Source organism: Leucoraja erinacea, chromosome 6, assembly GCF_028641065.1.
Source record: "Leucoraja erinacea ecotype New England chromosome 6, Leri_hhj_1, whole genome shotgun sequence".
NCBI classification, from domain to species: Eukaryota; Metazoa; Chordata; class Chondrichthyes; order Rajiformes; family Rajidae; genus Leucoraja; species Leucoraja erinaceus.
Window position 1 is genome coordinate 62915873 of NC_073382.1, and position 20316 is coordinate 62936188.

General features: G+C 38.0%; 1 protein-coding gene across 1 annotated transcript in view; it reads right to left on the reverse strand.

Annotated features, from left to right (window-relative positions):
* LOC129698425 (disks large homolog 2-like) overlaps positions 1-20316 on the reverse strand; it is a 633990-nt gene that overhangs the window by 218610 nt on the left and 395064 nt on the right. The window contains exon 15 of the mRNA XM_055637570.1: positions 12932-13046. Coding sequence (XP_055493545.1) covers positions 12932-13046 — 115 coding nt within the window. The remainder of the gene's footprint in view (positions 1-12931; positions 13047-20316) is intronic.

A 20316-nucleotide genomic window follows, 5' to 3' on the forward strand; every position in this document is an offset into this window, starting at 1 on the left:
AGGTCTGAAAAAACAACACGATACGAATTGGCAATTAACAAATAAATTGAATGAGAAATGTCAAGATTTAGAGGCCAGGTCTAGGAGACAAAATCTGAGACTTGTAGGAATTAAAGAGGGTGCGGAACACAGCCTTCAAATGCGTGATTTCATTACTAATCTACTTAAAGATGTTTTCAAACTTCCTGAAAAACCAAAGATAGATCTGGCTCATCGAGTGGGTCGCCTCCAAAAACACGATAATGCTAAACCAAGGCAAATTATTGTAAAGTTTCTAGATATTTCAACTGTGGAAACTCTATTAAAGAAGATAAAATATGGAGAAAATCTTACATTTGCTGATAATATCGTAAGATTCTACAGGGATTACCCTCGGGAAATTCTGGAAAAAAGACGCGAGTTTAAAACTGCAAGCAGTGTTTTATATGGACATTCTGAAGTTCGTTATGGCATGATCTATCCAGTAAAAATGCTAATTACTTTTAAGGGTAAGCAACGCTCATTCACCGACCCGGACGCTGCCTGCAAATACGCCAAGGAGATATTAAACAAAATTCAATCAGGATCAGATTAATTGACAATTTGTCAAGAAACCGTTTTTTTCTGTTCAAATTAAACCACTCGAAACCTTCAGACAACTACCAGACAGTCTTATCTGCAAAGAATGTGCTATTTAATAACACGGCCGAACTAATCTTCTGAACTGAAAGCACATAGGAACTTTCAAGGCTGCAAGCACATCATCTCTGAAGCACGGAAAACTATGAGACTGTTGCTTTTTGAAATGGCCATGATAAGAGGCTTCTGTTTCACACTATATGACCTATTACTTACATATATAACTAACTAACTAATTAACCAATTACGCACAATATACTCAACCAACGTTAAAGGCGTAATGTCCTATACTAACACAATTAACTATATAGCAAGAAGGGTGGGGGAGGTTAGACATATATTTTAATTACTAAATACTAATAATGAATTAACTAACATACAGGTAAATGAAAAGTGTAATTTTTGATGAGGTATTTTAACCCATCATTATTTTTATTTTAAGCCAAATCTTCTAACTTACCTTTTATTTTATTCTATTTTAAACTGCTCAGCGATGACCTGATATGATAAGTTTGGTAACAATTAGAGGGAACCGACTAACGTTGGGTCAAATTCTAACAGGGGGATAGGGCCCAGTGCATAATTTCATCGACGGAGGTCAATTTTAAAACAAACCTAGCTACCTTAGGTGGCTTTTTTGTAATTTATCGCTTTTTTGATAAATTACATTCACTTTTTTTGTTTATTCACAATTATGTGTTGCAGGATTTAAGCATTTTTATGTACACTTTATTTTATGTTTTTCTCTTCCCCTCAATTATGTTTAATAATGTCAGGAGATGTAGAACTACTGTAGAAATTATGGACAACTCTGGATTCGGGATTCTGAGGTACTTGGCTGCATCACATGAAGCATACAGTCTGGTAATAATAGCCAATGCAAGATAATAGTCGAACAAATACCGGAGGTCTCACCTTCTGTAGTTGGAACATCAGAGGTGCGAATGAGCAAATTAAAAGAGGTAAAATTCTGGCACAATTAAAATCATTAAATATGGATATTGCGTTCCTACAAGAGACACATTTGAAACAACAAACTCAGATCAGATTAAGGGCAAATTGGATAGGTCAAACCTATTACTCCTCATTCACCTCTAAAGCAAGAGGCACGGCCATTATAATTCGGAAGGGCATACCTTTTAAATTAAAGAATTCCATATCTGATAAAGAGGGAAGATATGTTATAGTCACAGGAGAAATTTACAATACACCATTAACTATGATAAATATTTACGCGCCTAATTTTGATAACCCACAATTTTTTAGGAAAATAATAGATTTAATCGCAGAGCATAATTTTCAAAATATAATAATGGGGGGAGATTTCAATTGTGTTATAGATCCATATTTAGATAAATCAATAAAGCTAGGGAAGCGTCTTGTTAAAACCAAGACCTGTGAATTTTTAAATACTTATATAAAAAATAATAACATAGCTGATGTTTGGAGAATAGCAAATCCAAGTGGTAGGGAATACTCATTTTATTCATCAGTTCACAAAACTTATTCGCGAATTGACTATTTCTTACTGGACACAAAATTGATCCCGTATACGAATGAACCATCATATCATAATAGTATTATTTCTGATCACTCACCATTGACTTTTATACTTAAAATTGAGGGAATGCCGAGTATAAAGCCTTTTTGGAGGTTCAATGCACACATATTAAATAACCCGCAGGGTTATGAGGGATGTACAAAGTTTAATAAATTTTGGAGTGATATATTTGATATATTTACAAAGATTTTCAAGTCAAGAATAGAACCCAAAACGGAATGGATTATATTTGGAATAATAGGAGAAGATACCAATTTAAATAAAGATCAAAATGTTTTTTTTAATTATGGGTTAATAATTGGAAAGAAATTGATACTTAAATTTTGGAAAAGTACAACCACACCAACTGTTAAAATGTGGATTAGGAATATGACGGACATAGCACGCCTTGAAGAAATGAGACTCCGACTAATAGATAAATATGACCAATTCTTAAAGAGTTGGTCTCCTTTCATCGACTTTTTGGAATCATGTGATGCAGCGGTGCCGTAAGGATTGCCGATTTCAGTTCATGACGCGGATAGATCTACATCTCCGAATACAGATTTGAAAAATTCTCTTTTAAGGGGCCTTCTCTTCTATTTCTACTCTCCTCTTTCTCTCTTCCTTTTTTTATTTTTTATATACACACTTCACGTTTTTCTACTCTCTGCCATCTATTTTTCCACTTTTTCCCCTTTCTATTGCTTTCTTTTTCTTGATCTGCTTACTTTTTTCTTATAACATAAAACTAGAGGTTGTACATAGAATGGATTACGGTATTACATAGTTGGCACCTAAAATTAGGCGCCACTGTACTGTTTTGTGCTGTATTAACTTCTAATAAAATAAACAAAACAAAAAAAACAAAAACAAAAAAAAAAACTTTAGGAAGGGGAAGTCGGGAAACCATGCATCAGTTTTCATTGGTAAGTTAGTAGTGGCGAGAGGTATCAGCTTCAAATTCCCTGTTGTTAACAATTCAGATGAATTGGCGTGGGCCCTGTATATTGATGTAATCACAAAGAGAGTGTGCTAATGCCTTTACTTAGAAGGTTAAAGATATCTGGAACATCACTGAATACACCTACAAACTACCATAACTGCACTGTCAACAGTAACCTGACTGAGTACATAATGTCCTGGGATAGCAATTCTAATACAAAGGAATGCAAGAAACTGCAGAGTGGTGGGCAAACCCTGGACCATCAGGGACACAGTCATTTTCACATTCTCGAAAGCATCCGCACGTCTCAAGGTGGCAGCATTTATCATTAAGGATCCTCACAACCAGTTATGGCCGTCTTCTCGCTGCCACCATCAAGCAAAAGGGTCAGAAGCCAAAAATTCAGGACTTCAGGTTCAGCTACTTTCCTACAACTATCATGTTCTTGAGCTGACTGATACAACTCTAATCATGCCTTGGCAACAGACTCTTACAGACCACTTCTTGCACTAGCATGGACTTGCTTATTTTTTTTAACCTTGTTTTTTTTGCAGTTTTGTTTTTTTCTTTTCACTTGCAAAATTTATGAGGAATTTACATTTAAGTCATATATAATTTATTATGAGGGGGGAGGGGGGGTGGGGGCGGGGAGAAGAAGGAAAAAAGGAAGAGGAGCCTCCTCCCATTGTTTGACTCCTCCCATATCAAATACAAGGCGTAGCTATGGGCACGCGCATGGGCCCTAGCTATGCCTGCCTCTTTGTAGGGTACGTTGAACAATCCTTGTTCGAGACGTGCCAGGGCCCCATCCCTGACCTCTATCTCCGCTACATCGACGATTGCTTTGGTGCCACCTCCTGCACCCACACACAACTGACTGACTTCATCCGCTTCACCACTAACTTCCACCTGGACCATTTCCAACACTTCTCTACCATTTCATGACCTCACTATCTCCATCGCAGGTGATAGACTTCTGACCGACGTCCACTATAAACCCACTGACTCCCATGGCTATCTAGACTACTCTTCTTCCCATCCTGCTTCATGTAAAGACTCCATCCCCTACTCCTAATTCCTCCGTCTACACCGCATCTGCTCCCAGGATGAGGTGTTCCACACCAGGCCATCAGAAATGTCCTCATTCTTCAGGGAACGGGGGTTCCCCTCCCCTACTATAGATGAGGCTCGCACCAGAGTCTCTTCCATACCCCGTAACACTGCTCTCTCTCCCCATCCCCCCCACTCGTAACAAGGGCAGAGTCCCCCTAGTCCTCACCTTTCACCCCACTAGCCGTCACATACAACAAATAGTCCTCCGTCATTTTTGCCACCTCCAACGTGACCCCACCACTCGTCACATCTTCCCATCTCCCCCCCCCCCCCGTTTGCTTTCCGCAAAGACCACTCCCTCCGTAACTCTCTTGTCAATTCTTCCCTTCCCTCCCGTACCACCCCCTCTCCTGGCACTTTCCCATTGCAACCACAAGAGATGCTACACATGTCGCATTACCTCCCCCCTCGACTCCATTCAAGGACCCAAGCAGTCGTTCCAGGTGTGACAGAAGTTCACCTGCATCTCCTCCAACCTCATCTATTGCATCCGCTGCTCTAGATGTCAGCTAGGCTTGGCGGTCGTTTCGCCGAACACCTCCGCTCGGTCTGCATTAACCAACCTGACCTCCCGGTGGCTCAGCACATCAATTCCCCCGCCCATTCCGAATCCGACCTCTCTGTCCTGGGCCTCCTCCATGGCCAGAGTGAGCACCACCGGAAATTGGAGGAACAGTACCTCATATTCCGCTTGGGCAGTCTGCACCCCAGTGGCATTAACATTGAATTCCCCAAATTCCGTTAGCCCTTGCTGTCTCCTCCCCTTCTCAGCTCTCCCTCAGCCCTCGGGCTCCTCTTCCTTTTTCCTTTCTTCTCCCTCCCTGACAAATTCCCCCCAACCCTCCATCAGTCTGAAAAAGGGTTTTGGCACATAAACGTTGCCTATTTCCTTTGCTCCATAGATGCTGCTGCACCCGCTGAGTTTCTCCAACACTTTTGTCTACCTTAGGTCTTTATGTGTTGTCCAAGTCTACATGCCAGTGCTATGATACAATAGAACTTTATTTATCCCAGGAGGGAAATTAGTCTACTGATTCTACTGCAAGCAAGATTTTCATTGTACCTATAGCTCATATAACTTGTGTATATAATATAATTCAACTGATTTGAACCCAACGTCAGCACCTCAATGAACTTTGAACAACTAAGGTTGTATTAATTTATTGTATATTTGATATGTTTTGGGGTTTAATGTACCTGTACAGCTGCAAGTAAAAACTTCATTGTATGTTTGACAATTGACATAGAACAATTACATACTTGAGATTTCATAATATTATAAAGTTATTTTTAATGTATATCATAATTCTAATTGTCTGTTAATTGTTTTGACAGGCAAATCACTTGAAGGATTTAAGAGCATTTATGTTGTCATTTCCCTCTTCCCTCATATAATGCCATTAACATTATGATAGTCCCTCCTTCTACACAGGGCATTGCTGTTGAGAATTAGTCTGTTTTTGCTAGCAAGGTTGCGGTGAGGGAGCCATGTTAAGTGACACAGCAGGCTCACCACGTACAAATCTGGCAGTTGCTATTCATTTGTATCTAATATAAAGAATTACAACCTAACAATACTTTGATAGATACCTAAACCCATAAAAACTACTTTTTTATTTTATTCATCATTCATCTTACATTTTTAATATTTTGCCTTTCCATTTTACGGTCTCATTCTAATAACCCAGAATTTATTTTGCAGTAACAGCAATCAAGTTATCAGTGTGTGCCTTTATTATAGAACAAAATGTGCTGCAGCTTCTGCAGTACACTTGGGCATTTAAACATAGAAGTCCAGAATTTGCTGTGAATAAATCCCTGTTTTTTCCAGGATCCATTCTTTAAAAGCTGTTTATGGTTAATTTTGAAGAATCAGCAAAATGTATAAAATTGCCAAGTTTTTATGAATAGCTATTGCAATAAAATATCCTGAAAATATTGCATGAAGTATGATTGAATGTTTAACGTTACACCTTTAATTATTAGTTAGTCATCTAACTAAGGGAGAACCAGTGGATGCATTATATCTGGACTTTCAGAAGGCTTTCGACAAGGTCCCACATACGAGATTAGTATACAAACTTAAAGCACACGGTATTGGGGGTTCTGTATTGATGTGGATAGAGAACTGGCTGGCAGACAGGAAGCAATGAGTAGGAGTAAATGGGTCCTTTTCATAATGGCAGGCAGTGACTAATGGGGTACAGCAAGGCTCAGGTCTGGGACCCCAGCTATTTACGATATATATTAATGATTTGGACGAGAGAATTGAATGCAACATCTCAAAGTTTGCAGATGACATGAAGATGGGGGGCAGTGTTAGCTGTGAGGAGGATGCTAGGAGGCTGCAAGGTGACTTGGATAGGCTGGGTGAGTGGGCAAATGCATGGCAGATGCAGTATAATGTGGATAAATGTGAGGTTATCCACTTTGGTGGCAAAAACAGGAAAGTAGATTATTATCTGAATGGTGGCCGATTAGGAAACATGCAACGAGATGTTATGTCATGGTACACCAGTCATTAAAAGTAGGCATGCAGGTGCAGCAGGCAGTGAAGAAGGCGAATGGTATGTTAGCATTCATAGCAAAAGGATTTGAGTATAGGAGCAGGGAGGTTCTACTGCAGTTGTACAGGGTGTTGGTGAGACCACACTTGGAGTATTGCGTACAGCTTTGGTCTCCTAATCTGAGGAAAGACATTCTTGTCATAGAGGGAGTACAGAGAAGGTTCACCAGACTGATTCCTGGGATGTCAGGACTTTCATATGAAGAAAGACTGGATAGACTCGGTTTGTACTCGCTAGAATTTAGAAGATTGATGGGGGATCTTATAGAAACTTACAAAATTCTTAAGGAGTTGGACGGGCTAGATGCAGGAAGATTGTTCCCGATGTTGGGAAAGTCCAGAACAAGGGGTCACAGTTTAAGGATAAGGGGGAAATCTTTTAGGACCGAGATGTGGAAAACATTTTTCACACAGAGAGTGGTGAATCTCTGGAATTCTCTCCCGCAGAAGGTAGTTGAGGCCAGCTCATTGACTATATTTAAGAGGGAGTTGGATGTGGTCCTTGTGGCTAAAGGGATCAGGGGGTATGGAGAGAAGGCGGGTACAGGATACTGAGTTGGATGATCAGCCATGATCATATTGAATGGCGGTGCAGGCTCGAAGGGCCGAATGGCCTACTCCTGCACCTATATTCTATGTTTCTATGTTTCTATCTTTCTAGCTCTTAACTATATCATATATGGATTGTCACTCCATCATTCATTTCAGAATTATGCGCATTGTAAAAATATTGTATTTTCTTTAATATTTAATAAAATGTTTTTTTATGCTAGTTCATCAGCTAGTTTAATCGTCCACATATTTCAATCGTCACTTCAAGCTTTCAAGTTGTTTAAAAATAATTTAAATTGTGCCTTTTACTTATTTGTTTGCTGTCTGTGTGTATTTTCAACATGACTGATGCTCAATTAACTTGATGACACCCACTTTTATTGGCCAGCTCCATTCTAAAATTGACAACTGAAAATATCCCACATTGCAAAAGGATATGGCGATATCTCAGACTTTATTGACTTATTTTCTTGAGAGCTAACGGTGCAAGAATTTGCTTAATTTTTGACCGCAGAATCAAGGCCACTATTCACCGTGCTCCCACTAAAGTCCTTCAAACTACAATATTGAGATTAGTACATCTTAATGCTATGAAAACTGCTGTTTATTCCCAAATAAGCAGGATCTAAACGCATCTATGCTCATTGTTATTTAGATTTGGTATTTTCTGTTCATGGAACAGCTTGATTATTCAAAATCTTTGACGCTGATTGGCACTGTGTACTTTTCAACTTTTTTTTTTAAACTACCAGATTCCCTATTAATGCCACCTTTACCCTTTTATACTGGCATGGGCATTTTCGTTCTCTTCCTATTAATTTCCTTCTTATTGAAAATTAATATTAGAATACAATTAGTCAAAAGTAAAATAACAGACCAGTTGACCCAACTGTTGTATGCCACTTCATATGGTTCATTAAATGATGTGCTCAAGATGTAATTGTCATTTGCCTCAACTATTCCTTCATACTCTTTGCAATGTCTTCTTTAAAATTATATATTTTCTGGGCATTGGTAATGTTTGACATGTTTCCCTAGCTAATTGTACTGCGGGTAACTTCCAAATTTTCTCTGGGAAATGCTGGACACTGGAATTGAGAAGCTAGAAAAAGATATCTTACGAGTTGTCCATGTTTGGCACAGGACTTTGCTGCTGCTGTATTTTTTGATAGTACCTTCATAATGTCTCCTGTTTTGTTGCTTTTGATAAGGAAATGAGAATATTCTTTAGCCCAAGGTTAAAAGGAAAAACCAAAAACATTTCCTCAACAAACCAGAAACCAAGCAAATTGTTATGTCAATTGCAAGAAACCAAACCAGATTATTTGATCTAATAATTCAAAGAAAATTATTTGACAATAACAGATCCTGGAAATATTGCATTCATATAAATATTTAAATTAAGAGGAAAATTGGACCTCTTGCCCTTCACAGTGTTGCTTCTCCATTCAATAAGACATTTGTTGATCTGTTTGGAAACTCAACTTTGTATTCCCGCCTACCTTGAGGAACCTCTGATCAAGAGGCTTTCAAGAATCTGTCTCCTGTTGCCTTTAATTTTCACACATTATATTCCATTTGCTAGATCGTCGCTCACTCATTTAACCTATTTATTTTCCTTTATGGCACCTTTATGGCCTGTTCAGAAAATTACTTTCCTGCCTTTGTGTCGTCAGCAAACTTAGCAGTCTTTGGTTCCTTCATCCAAGTAATTTGCATAAATTGCAAAACGTTGAAATCCAGCACTGATCCCGATGGCACAAATTCATTGCATCTTGTCAACTAGATAGACAAGCATTTATGTCTCCCCACATTTCCTATCAGCTAAATAATCTTCTCTCTATGCCAATGTGTTACCTCTTACACCATGAGTTTTTATTTTCTGCAATAAACTTGATGTGGCATTTTGATGAAATGGCTTCTGGGAGTCTAATTATAATACAATCACTGGTTTATCTTTTTGCAAAGCACAAACTTCTTCAAAGAACTTCAATTGAATTTTGGTCAAATACATTTTCCTTTTTACAAAACCATGTTGACTTTGCTAATTACCTTGAATTATTTTACGTGCTCTGCAATAACTGCTTCAAAAATATCGTAACATTTTCCCTATGATTGATGTTAAATTAATTGTCATATAGACGCCCGAGTACCGTTTCCCCCCGTTTGAATGGTTAATTTCACTATTTTCTAATCTAATTAACTCATATTAGACTTAAAGTATATTTCAGGTCATGCCATAATCAAGCTGGTTCTCTGTACCTTTGACAATGCTCAAGTTGTGATAAATTTAAGATAGTTAATCGATATTGTAGTTCACATATTTAACTTGTTAACTCCACATCGAACTAATGAAATGAAACTTTATATCATCTAGCATTCATTAGTACTTGTACCCAAATCTCATTAAAGCATACCGAAATAAAGCATCAATAGTTCTAAAATATGTTGCAATGTTTCAGGTATATTCAAAATAGGTTTGATTCTCTATTGTGTGACATTAGTGAGCGATTAAAATTAGGTTTGACCTTAAACCTTCTGACCAAAAATATTGTTTACCACACACAAACAAATATTTAATTCTATTTTCAGCTCAGTTAGGTGAATGGGGAATTAAAAGGTATGTTTGCCATGAAATTGTGCTTCTATGTATCAACAACATTAGCATTCTTTGAATTCAGGAAATCTTGAGCAACAGATAAATCAATAATGATACATATAGAAAAATACGAGAATAGACTTTGATTGTAAGTCAACGTGTTAAGAGTCACATTATCTTCTATAATTTAAGATTAGCTGTATCAAATGTTTTTTCATTCCCATTGGAATCATAAAAAATATCATGATAGGCTAATGGAAGAAATCTAAGAACGGAGTCTTTATAAAATATTTCAAAGGATTCAAAGGTTATGCCTCCTCAGAAAACTGCTCATTTTGCATTAGTAATAGATTAATTCTTTGCATTTCTACACAATATAGATATTTACCTCAAAAGTAAGAATAACAGAATAACATTTGAATGCTCAACAAACAAATGAAGCCATCACTTCCTCAAACATTATTTTCACTATCACTATTACATATCTAACTCGCAACTTAATACAGAGGCATGCAATGTCTCATTACTGCAATTGAAAGAGAGACAACGCTCCCATGTTTCAGATGTCCTTTTTAACCCATTCAAATCCCTCCACTGTTTTCTTCTTTTTCCAATTTTATTTAAACAAGAAAAATATTTCCTCTCTCAGATCTAAGTGGCATCTTTTTCCTCCCTCCAAAACACTTCGCTTAATTTTGCACTAATTCAATCCTTGATTTTAGGAATGGCACTCTAGTATCTTCTTTGTAGTAAGTGCTAGAATTTTCTCTGCATTCCCCGTCAGTAAATGGTAGCTATTGTACTCCACTGTAGCTCTAAAGCATGTCTAACTTTGTTCATATCACCACATGCTCTAATCTAAGATTGTGCCCTCCACTCTCCCTTTTCTTGCAGTTAATATTAATCAGTCCACTACCTTCATACCTTCAATCACATGCATTTTCACCTTCACTTTTCCTTCCCTTCTTTACATGCTTCCCTTTCTTTGTCACCCATTTTCCTTTCTTTCATTCATTTCTATCTTTTACTCTCATGTCTTTTACTCGTTATACTGCTGCTCATGGAAGTGATTCTGGTCACTGTATACTTATAGCAGAGAAAGTGCTGTCCTCGTAAGAATACTGCATTAGCAAGGTGCAGCAGAAATCCACTTGCATTAGCAGTCAGATATAGGTTAGAGCACATTTAGTGTACTCATTTTGCCACCAAACACTACCACAAAAAAATCGTAGTTGCCATGCAAGAAACAATAGGAAAAGAGATTTAAATGTCTGATACCACCTGACTTTCTCTTTCTGCACCACATACAAACACAGAACGAAGAATGACTGTGACAAAGAAAGCAGCTAAAAAAAAAAAATCCCTACACTGAGAAAATAAAAGGAATGACAACTGGTTCAAGAAGAAATGGAAATTATCATACCCAAGACCAGATTTATTATTTATACACAGCAGTTTCCAAGTTATTAAATATATTTTTCTCCACTCTTGCCATTTTCCACTTGATACTTACAAATGATTAATGAAGATAAACATTTTTTTAAAGGTTTCAAAGGTTTCCTAGATTGTACGAACATTTACTACATGGCTAATAACTCATATGACTCACTCATTATCTTCATGAAGACTTAATTTTTGCATTAAGAAGAATTAACTCCTTGTTTTTAAATAAAATCCCTGAGTATCTGGACAGATGGAAGTTGATAACTCTTTGCACTGTGCATTTATGGTCACACAATTTATTACCTGCCTATTATTTTTCTATGGACCACACAGAAACATACATTAGAAAACAACAACTCAATTTTCCCAGAAAAGTAGATCAGATATAGGAAACACCATGAAGGAAGAGACAAACCAAACTTCTGTAATTTTCTTCTCCCTTCAACAGATTAAACAGAGGTTTGTTTTCCATAAGGCTCAGATTTTGATATCAAGAGTACATTGCACATTCAAATCTGCCAAGAAGCACAGGCTGATTATACTTAACAGAATTCACAGCCAATAGAAAGAATTGAGTAACAACAAGAACTATAGCACCTCTCACATCACCACCCAGTGGCAGAGCTAATTATAGAAAATCTGCATATATACAAATATTTCACTGAATGTAAAGATGCTAAGATTTAGTTGTTTTCAAAATCTAATAATATGGGCAAGGATCTTCATTATCTCTGCTCATCATCTCATGCAGAATTGCAGATGCTGATGGGAAGGTGACTACGTAGCCACAAATTACGAAAAAGGACTGTTGTTACCTCAGTGGAAACAGCATTCTAATGCAAGGTTTGCCAATCACTGACTAAGCACGACCTAAATTATCTTTATAAAATTGTGGCATGAGAATTGGATTACATTCTTTCCCATATGTAAAATGTTTTTTTACGTGTTCAATAGGAAAGGAAAGGTTTGGAAGATATGGGCCAAACAAAGATGTGATATCTTGATCGACATGGATGAGTTTGGCTAAAAGGGCTATTTCAGTGCTGGATGACTTTATGATGCATATCTACCATACCAACAAATGGTCATCCAACATACATACTGCAGTCAATTGCTACAGATTATCAGTGGACAAAAGAGAAATTTAAGAGATGCTGATGGAGGGTATCTGTGATATTCACCTACAGAGTTATGCCGGGCTCCTTGGTAGATTCAATGGTTGCTGCTGCAGCTCACCACTTGTCTTGCCCCAAATTGTCCTCACAGATATGTCAAACTCAGCTGAGGATCTTGGCCAGCTTCCAAATAGGGAATGGGGCTGTAACTGCTGCCCATCTTACAGCTCAAGAGCCAATGTGGCCTGCCAATTTCATGCTCTAATTTTGACCACATTAGGTATGTGGAGCTAGTCCTACATTGACAATGTGCCCCCTCTTTAGTTATGATCCAATTTCAGTTTAGAGGTATATATAAATATATAGATTATAATTTATGCAATTATAAAAGAGTAAAATTGAGCAACTAATTGAGTAAGTGGTTAATAAATGTACTTACCTTACATATAATGAGCGCTTCTGGTTGGTTCTTAAGGAGCCAGATCCAGAACTCATACTGTGATTTAACATCTGTTCCCGCAAGTCATGGATTCTTGCCTCAAAATGGCTGTACTCTTGGTAGGTAATGTGGAGAGGTGGAAGAAAAACAAAACAAAATAAAGCTATTTGAGATTTCATTTTACTACAACACATCCAATATTAGGCTAATTATCAGTAAAATTACAACAACAACTATTGTGACTTCCTTTACTTTTCCCCACACCCCTATCCCTACCATGCACATCCACAACAGGAAACAGTGTAGTTTAAATACTGTTCATAGGAATTCATGCATTTCCAGAGGCACCTATAAGGCCAATCTTGTTTTATACGGTCTGCTTTTCATAGTTTCATGCAGACCCACAATGGGCAGGTTGCAGCTGCAAAGTTAAAATACTTTAATATTGCAATCAACCAGATGCACAATTCTCAGCACATTGCTGATTGCATTCTGGAATATACATTAGGCTTCTTCTAAAACATCGTTAGACATTTTACATAAGAAAACTGCAGATCTGTGGAAGATGCATTCACACACAGAGAAAAATTCCTTGCAGGAAGCTGACATTATTTACATGGCAACAAAAAATTAAACTTGTACAGATTCACTGCTGACATACATATTCTCCTTGGCATTTACATTGATTTAATACCATGCAAAATAATCTTCATACTAATAATAAAAGTAGCATTTTTTTATCGGTGCAAATTCAGTATTTGCAAGGGTATATGCATTTTTCAAACATACCGAGTTGTAGCTATTATACAGCAAAACAATTTTCCATATTATCAGGATACAAGAAAAAACAAGATGAATACAATCAGAGCCTAGTACATCTGCTGACAGTTCTATGCATCAGCCTGCACAATACCTGCAGTCTGCTTCAGAATGATTCACCGTTACAAATGAAAATTATGTCTAAGCAAATATAATAATCGTACAGCTCTTTGCACTTAAAGAGCAGAAAACATTCACCTATTATTTCAATTAAACGATTAATTTACTAAGCGAGTTGTCAAAAGTCTGTATTTTCTAAATATAATGACAATATAATCACTCATCAAGGAAAGAGTTAGGAAAGCTGGAACAAATAACAATAACTCCTTCAAAGCACAAATACCAAATTGTATTGCAAACCATAGCAGGATAACCTCGACAGCCAACTGAGAGAAATCACCAGGGAAACCAAACACATCGAAATGGATTTCTATAAACCTCCATTCCAGTCAATTTAAGTAGAAACATTTTAAACTGGCACCTGGAAGCAGCATGCTATTATTATTTCATAGGTATCTCTTTTTAAGAAAAAAACAATTTCTCACCTGAAAACAAGAGTACCTTTCCAATTAAAACAAGAGTACCTTTCCAATTATGTTTGAATCTCCCTAGAAATAACAAGGAATCAGGGCTAAGCTGTCACAGCAGCAGCAGTGGAGCTCAAGAAGGAATGACCCATTAAAAATGTGCAGTCAAACCCAGAGTCATTTGACCAAGTTGAAGCATCAGTGTTTTCTGTTATTTCAACTCCTCATCCTATCACTGCAGCCTATGATGGCACATGATGGAATGGTTTAATACCTCATATCATCAAGCAACAAATGTCTTTAAATGCTGACAGCAGTTTTTTTTACTGCAGATGGTAATCATTATCAGACTAAATACCCTCTATTCTGTTCACCAGAACGCTTTTTGCATATCTTTATTTAGAAGAACTTATTAATTATTTCCCAATAATGCAACTCTAATTCCCACTGCCTCCCTGTCTACTCCCCCACTCTATCTGGTAGTTAGCATGTTCCATTTTAATTCATTTGTTTACAGGTTTCTAAGATTCTCAGATCAAAAGAAGGGATGAATAAGGAAATTTAAAATACATTCATATATACAAAATAAAATAAAATTCTTTATTTACTATTTAAGTGGGTATTATTTTATATTTTGTATATTAGGAATGAATGTGTGGCTTGGGAATGCATGAGTTTATTTCTATTTTATTGCAGTAAGACTGAGAAGAATTACATGCAATGTTTTTTAAAATGCCATTATTATTTGTGGTTCCTGTCAGCATAAACGACTATAGAACATTTCCATTCTTTGATTTTGTTCAGCAAATTTCATGTTCATATTAGGTGAGGGATGCCACAATAATTTTAAGGAAGTCTTCTGAAATCCAGATAACATTATTTAATAAAAAGGAAACTCTTATCAACAGCAAAGAGATGCAGCACACCATTTAGCCATTTCACTAATTGTATTACTACTTACAAAAAAGAAAATGAATGTTATTTCAAGTAGTCACCTAATTTGCTTTTCTTACCCTGTGAAATAACAGAATAGTCTGGGAAATTTGAGTTAAATTAGACAATTAATAGAAATGGTAATAGAAAATCCAGAATCCAAGTAATTTGTTTCACTCTTTAAATTGTACAATCAGTTGTTATTTGAAGCCAGAGGTGATGAGAGCAATATAATTAATTTCAATGATCGGACAGAGGAAAAAAAAACCCACCAGTCAGTCTCCTGCTGTTCATCATTATCGAGTGACCCCTGCTGGAAAGTGTGATTGTCAACAGGAGTAGGTTCGGCAAAGATATCCACATTAAATACCCTGCTGATTTCCTCAACTCTTGCAGTTGCAAGAAAGCGACCATCAGTTCAAGTCTCTCTCTCTCTCAAATACTTAATTAAGTTCCATGAGCTAAATTAAAGCAGGTATAGTGTTCTCAAAATATTTAACAAACTTATTTCTCCAAATATTATTTTCTGGGAGCACATTCACTTTCTGAAAACTAATGAATGAATTAATTAAGGAGATATTGTCACATCAAATTTGAGTAAATATTTTCAATGAACCTAATGTCACTATAATGCCAAACAGTATTTTTTCCACAAATTTTTATAATTAACATATACATTGTAGTATTTTTGTCATATCTGATTAACTCTTCATTGAGCATATTGAAATCAAAGTCCATTGTAATCCGGCTTTCAGACGGTCAGTAATTAATAGTGCAGGGCTCAATATTATATTTTGAAGTATTTCACAATACAAATTAACATTTTATTACTGCTTACTGTTAACCATCATTTTAAGTTCAATCTCACCATTACCATGATAGTTTAGTGCTAAATATGTTAGAACTTGTGCTTATAGTTTCAATTCTAGTTTCAAAGTAGATTGGTAAATAGCGAGTAGCAATATCATATATAAATAATTGCCATAATTGTGAGAAGCAATAAACATGAGTCCATAATAACATCCCCTAAAATAGCATTACACTCTGAAAAAGCATTTGTGCAACTTGGATTTCTTAAATTTTGCAAATAGACTTTATTCATAAAATATACAAGCAAGAAATATGATCCAAAAGTGATTCATAATATTGTCCAGTTTGTACATTCGGTGTGTTATCAGATCTCTGCATTTGTACTGTAACTATATCCTATGTACAAGGCATCATTGCCATGGCCTCCTTAGACAATATACACTTGAGTGTTCGAGAAGCTTTTCCATTGGACCTACTCCTTTAGTGCCAGACCTTACATCGTAGTCCTTCCCTACAGACGGTGTTGGGACTCGTGCAACATGTAATGTGCCAAGTAGCAACATTTCCTTGTGGACCAATACATTTCAGGTTGATCAAAATGCAAGATCGGGAAGATCAAGCTGATGATCTTTCAACAGTACTTGAAGTTTGCCTCAATATGCGTCCCTGGGAAAACATGTAGATCAACAAAATCTCTGTTGTGTAGCTATTCAGGATGAACCTCATCAAGGATTCTCAAATCCTTTTCCAGAACTTCCTTGCAAATCTGCAGTCTACAAAGAGGTGAACAATTGGCTCATATATAGAGGGTGAGACACCAACTGTATAGAGGGATCTGATGGGCCCCATTCACTATCTGCCAAGTGAATTCTTGCTTCGGGTCAAAAGCTGTTTCTTTCAAAGGAACATTTAGAAACATAGAAACATAGAAATTAGGTGCAGGAGTATGCCATTTGGCCCTTCGAGCCTGCACCGCCATTCAATATGATCATGGCTGATCAACTCAGTATCCCGTACCTGCCTTCTCTCCATACCCTCTGACCCCCTTAGCCACAAGGGCCACATCTAACTCCCTCTTAAATATAGCCAATGAACTGGCCTCGGCTACCCTCTGTGGCAGAGAGTTCCAGAGATTCATCACTCTCTGTGTGAAAAAAGTTCTTCTCATCTCGGTTTTAAAGGATTTCCCCCTTATCCTTAAGCTGTGACCCCTTGTCCTGGACTTCCCCAACATCAGGAGCAATCTTCCTGCATCTAGCCTGTCCAACCCCTTAAGAATTTTGTAAGTTTCTATAAGATCCCCTCTCAATCTCCTAAATTCTAGAGAGCATAAACCAAATCTATCCAGTCTTTCTTCATAAGACAGTCCTGACATCCCAGGAATCAGGCTGGTGAACCTTCTCTGCACTCCCTCTATGGCAATAATGTCCTTCCTCATATTTGGAGACCAAAGCTGTACGCAATACTCCAGGTGTGGTCTCACCAAGACCCTGTACAACTGCAGTAGAACCTCCCTGATCCTATACTCAAATCCTTTTGCTATGAAAGCTAACATACCATTCGCTTTCTTCACTGCCTGCTGCACCTGCATGCCTACTTTCAATTACTGGTGTACCATGACACCCAGGTCTCGCTGCATCTCCCCTTTTCCTAGTCGGCCACCATTTAGATAAAAGTCTGCTTTCCTGTTTTTGCCACCAAAATGGATAACCTCACATTTATCCCCATTATACTGCATCTGCCAAACATTTGCCCACTCACCCAGCCTATCCAAGTCTCCTAGCATCTTCCTCACAGCTAACACTGCCCCCCAGCTTAGTGTCATCCGCAAACTTAGAGATATTGCCTTCAATTCCCTCATCCAGATCATTAATATATATTGTAAATAGCTGGGGTCCCAGCACTGAGCCTTGCGGTACCCCACTAGTCACTGCCTGCCATTGTGAAAAGGACTCGTTTACTCCTTGCCACTTGCCTGCCATTTCCACAAAGGATAGGTAGTGCGTCAACGTCCAACTGAATGGGATATTGCTCGGACCATCCTTCACAACACTATTGACAGCCAGGATCTACCACATTAAGTGATAACTTGGTGATTTCTTACCAGATCTGAGCACAGCAATTAGTCTAAATTCTAAGTATGTGCAATGTTCAAACGGCATTCATAAAAATATATACAAAAGACAGTGGATGGCTTTGTTTATATTCATAATGTTGTTCACTCCATACATTCATGGTGTTGTTAGTACTATCTTGTGTACAAAGCACTATTAACACCCACGTTGCCTCCTTGGACAATGCAAACTTGCAACAATGTGCTTGAGAGGTTTTTACACAGTGATTAGCACGTCAACGTAATGGTAGGAAGACCTTGGACTGCAGACCTTCCCCACAGACATTGGCTGTATCAAGCTTTAAAGCATTCATCAGCATGCATTCCTGCAATCTTGAATGTACCAGTTGGCAGCATTCCCTTGCAGACATTTCGCACTACTAATATGTTTCAGGCCAGGCCAAAGAACCTCTTTTACTGAATTGATGATTTACCGGCAGCACTTGATGTCTGTCTCAGCATTCAACCTTTAGAGCAGCCTAAAGATCAGTGTTTCTTCTGTAACTTAGATGCTTGGGATGAACCTTGATGAGGGTCCTTGCATCCTTTTCCATGCTCGCTTTGCAATTTCATAGTCCACAACGAGATTGGGGAATGTCTCACTCTCATCGCAGCTGTGGATCAGATGCCGACTATATAGGAAGAAACGCACGGGGAGCGCTCCTCTCACTGCCAGCCAAGCACTGCCATGGTTAAGAAAGAAAGACAGAGACGGAAGGAGTTGTGTCAAATCCAGACAAACTTGCAGAATCTTCTCCTTCTGCAGTTGAGGGGCATTGATATGATGGAGGAGTTCTGAGAGGTGAAGAGAAGTGAGCCTCACTCTTTGCCTCATTAACTCCAAGATCATCTTCCAATCACAGTTCACGCCATGAAGCAGGATGAGGCGTGCTCATATCAACTCCCAACTTAACAAGAACCTAGACCCACTACAATTTGCCTACTGCCACAACAGGTCAACAAAGAATGCGTTCTCACTGCCTCTCCACTCTGCACTTGACCACTCGGACAATAAAAACACATACATCAGGCTGTTGATCACAGACTACAGCTCGATATTTAACACCATCATCCCCTGCATATTGGTTACCAAGCTCACGGAACTGCGTCTCTGTGTATCCCTCTGCACTGGAGCCACAACTTCCTCACCAACAGAACACAATCAGTACAAATTGGCTTCTCGACAACCACCAGCACAGGAGCACCTCAAGACTGTGCTCAACCTCCTGCTATAATCACTCTATACCTATTACTGTGTAGCTGGACACATTTTCTACTCCATTTTCAAATTTGTAGATGACACCGCCGGACAAATGATAGATGATGATCAGTCAGAGTACAGGAGAGAGATCAATCGACTGACCAAATGATGGCAGACCAACAACCTTGCTCTCAGCATCAGTAAAACAAATTATCTGATGACTAGAAGAATAAGGCCCAAAATCCACAAACCTGCCTTCATTGATGGGATGGTGGTGGAGAGAGGCAAAACCTTACCCACCATCGAAGGGATCTATAGGAGTCGTTGCCTCAAAAGGCCAGCCTGCATTATCAGAGACTCACTCCACACTGACCACATTCTTATTTCACTCCTGCTGTCAGGAAGAAGGTATAGGAGCCTGAAAACTGTAATGTCCAGGTTCAGAAGCAGCTTCTTCCCAACTATCATCAGGCTATTGAACATTACAATCTCAAATAAGCTCCTAACTACAAAGACTTGGGGGACTGTGTTCTCATCTTTGCACTATCAAAGTTGTTTTCTTGTTCACAATTCCTATTCAATTGTTTGTTTCTTCTATACATACTGAAGATTTGTGTTGATGTTTATTATAATATTTACAGAGTACTATGTACATGTCTGTTGTGCTGTTGCAATCACGAAGTTCAAGGATCCGTTTTGGGACATATGACAACTAATTTGCACAGACATCAATAGCACAGTTCAAATCAAAGATTGAGAAACATAGATTTTCGCCATCAAGTCTGGAGTTAGGCAGAGTTCCTCGCTTTCCCCTATTTGTTTGCTGCATAGGACCCTTTGTCAAACCCATCATAATGATGTGGGCATAAAAGGAGTGACAATATCAGGTACATGGGGCATCCAGATCAAAGCCTTCCTGCACATGGAAAATCTCACCATCTTCTGCTTGGATCCAAGGTCAGTCTGTAGATTATTCAGCACC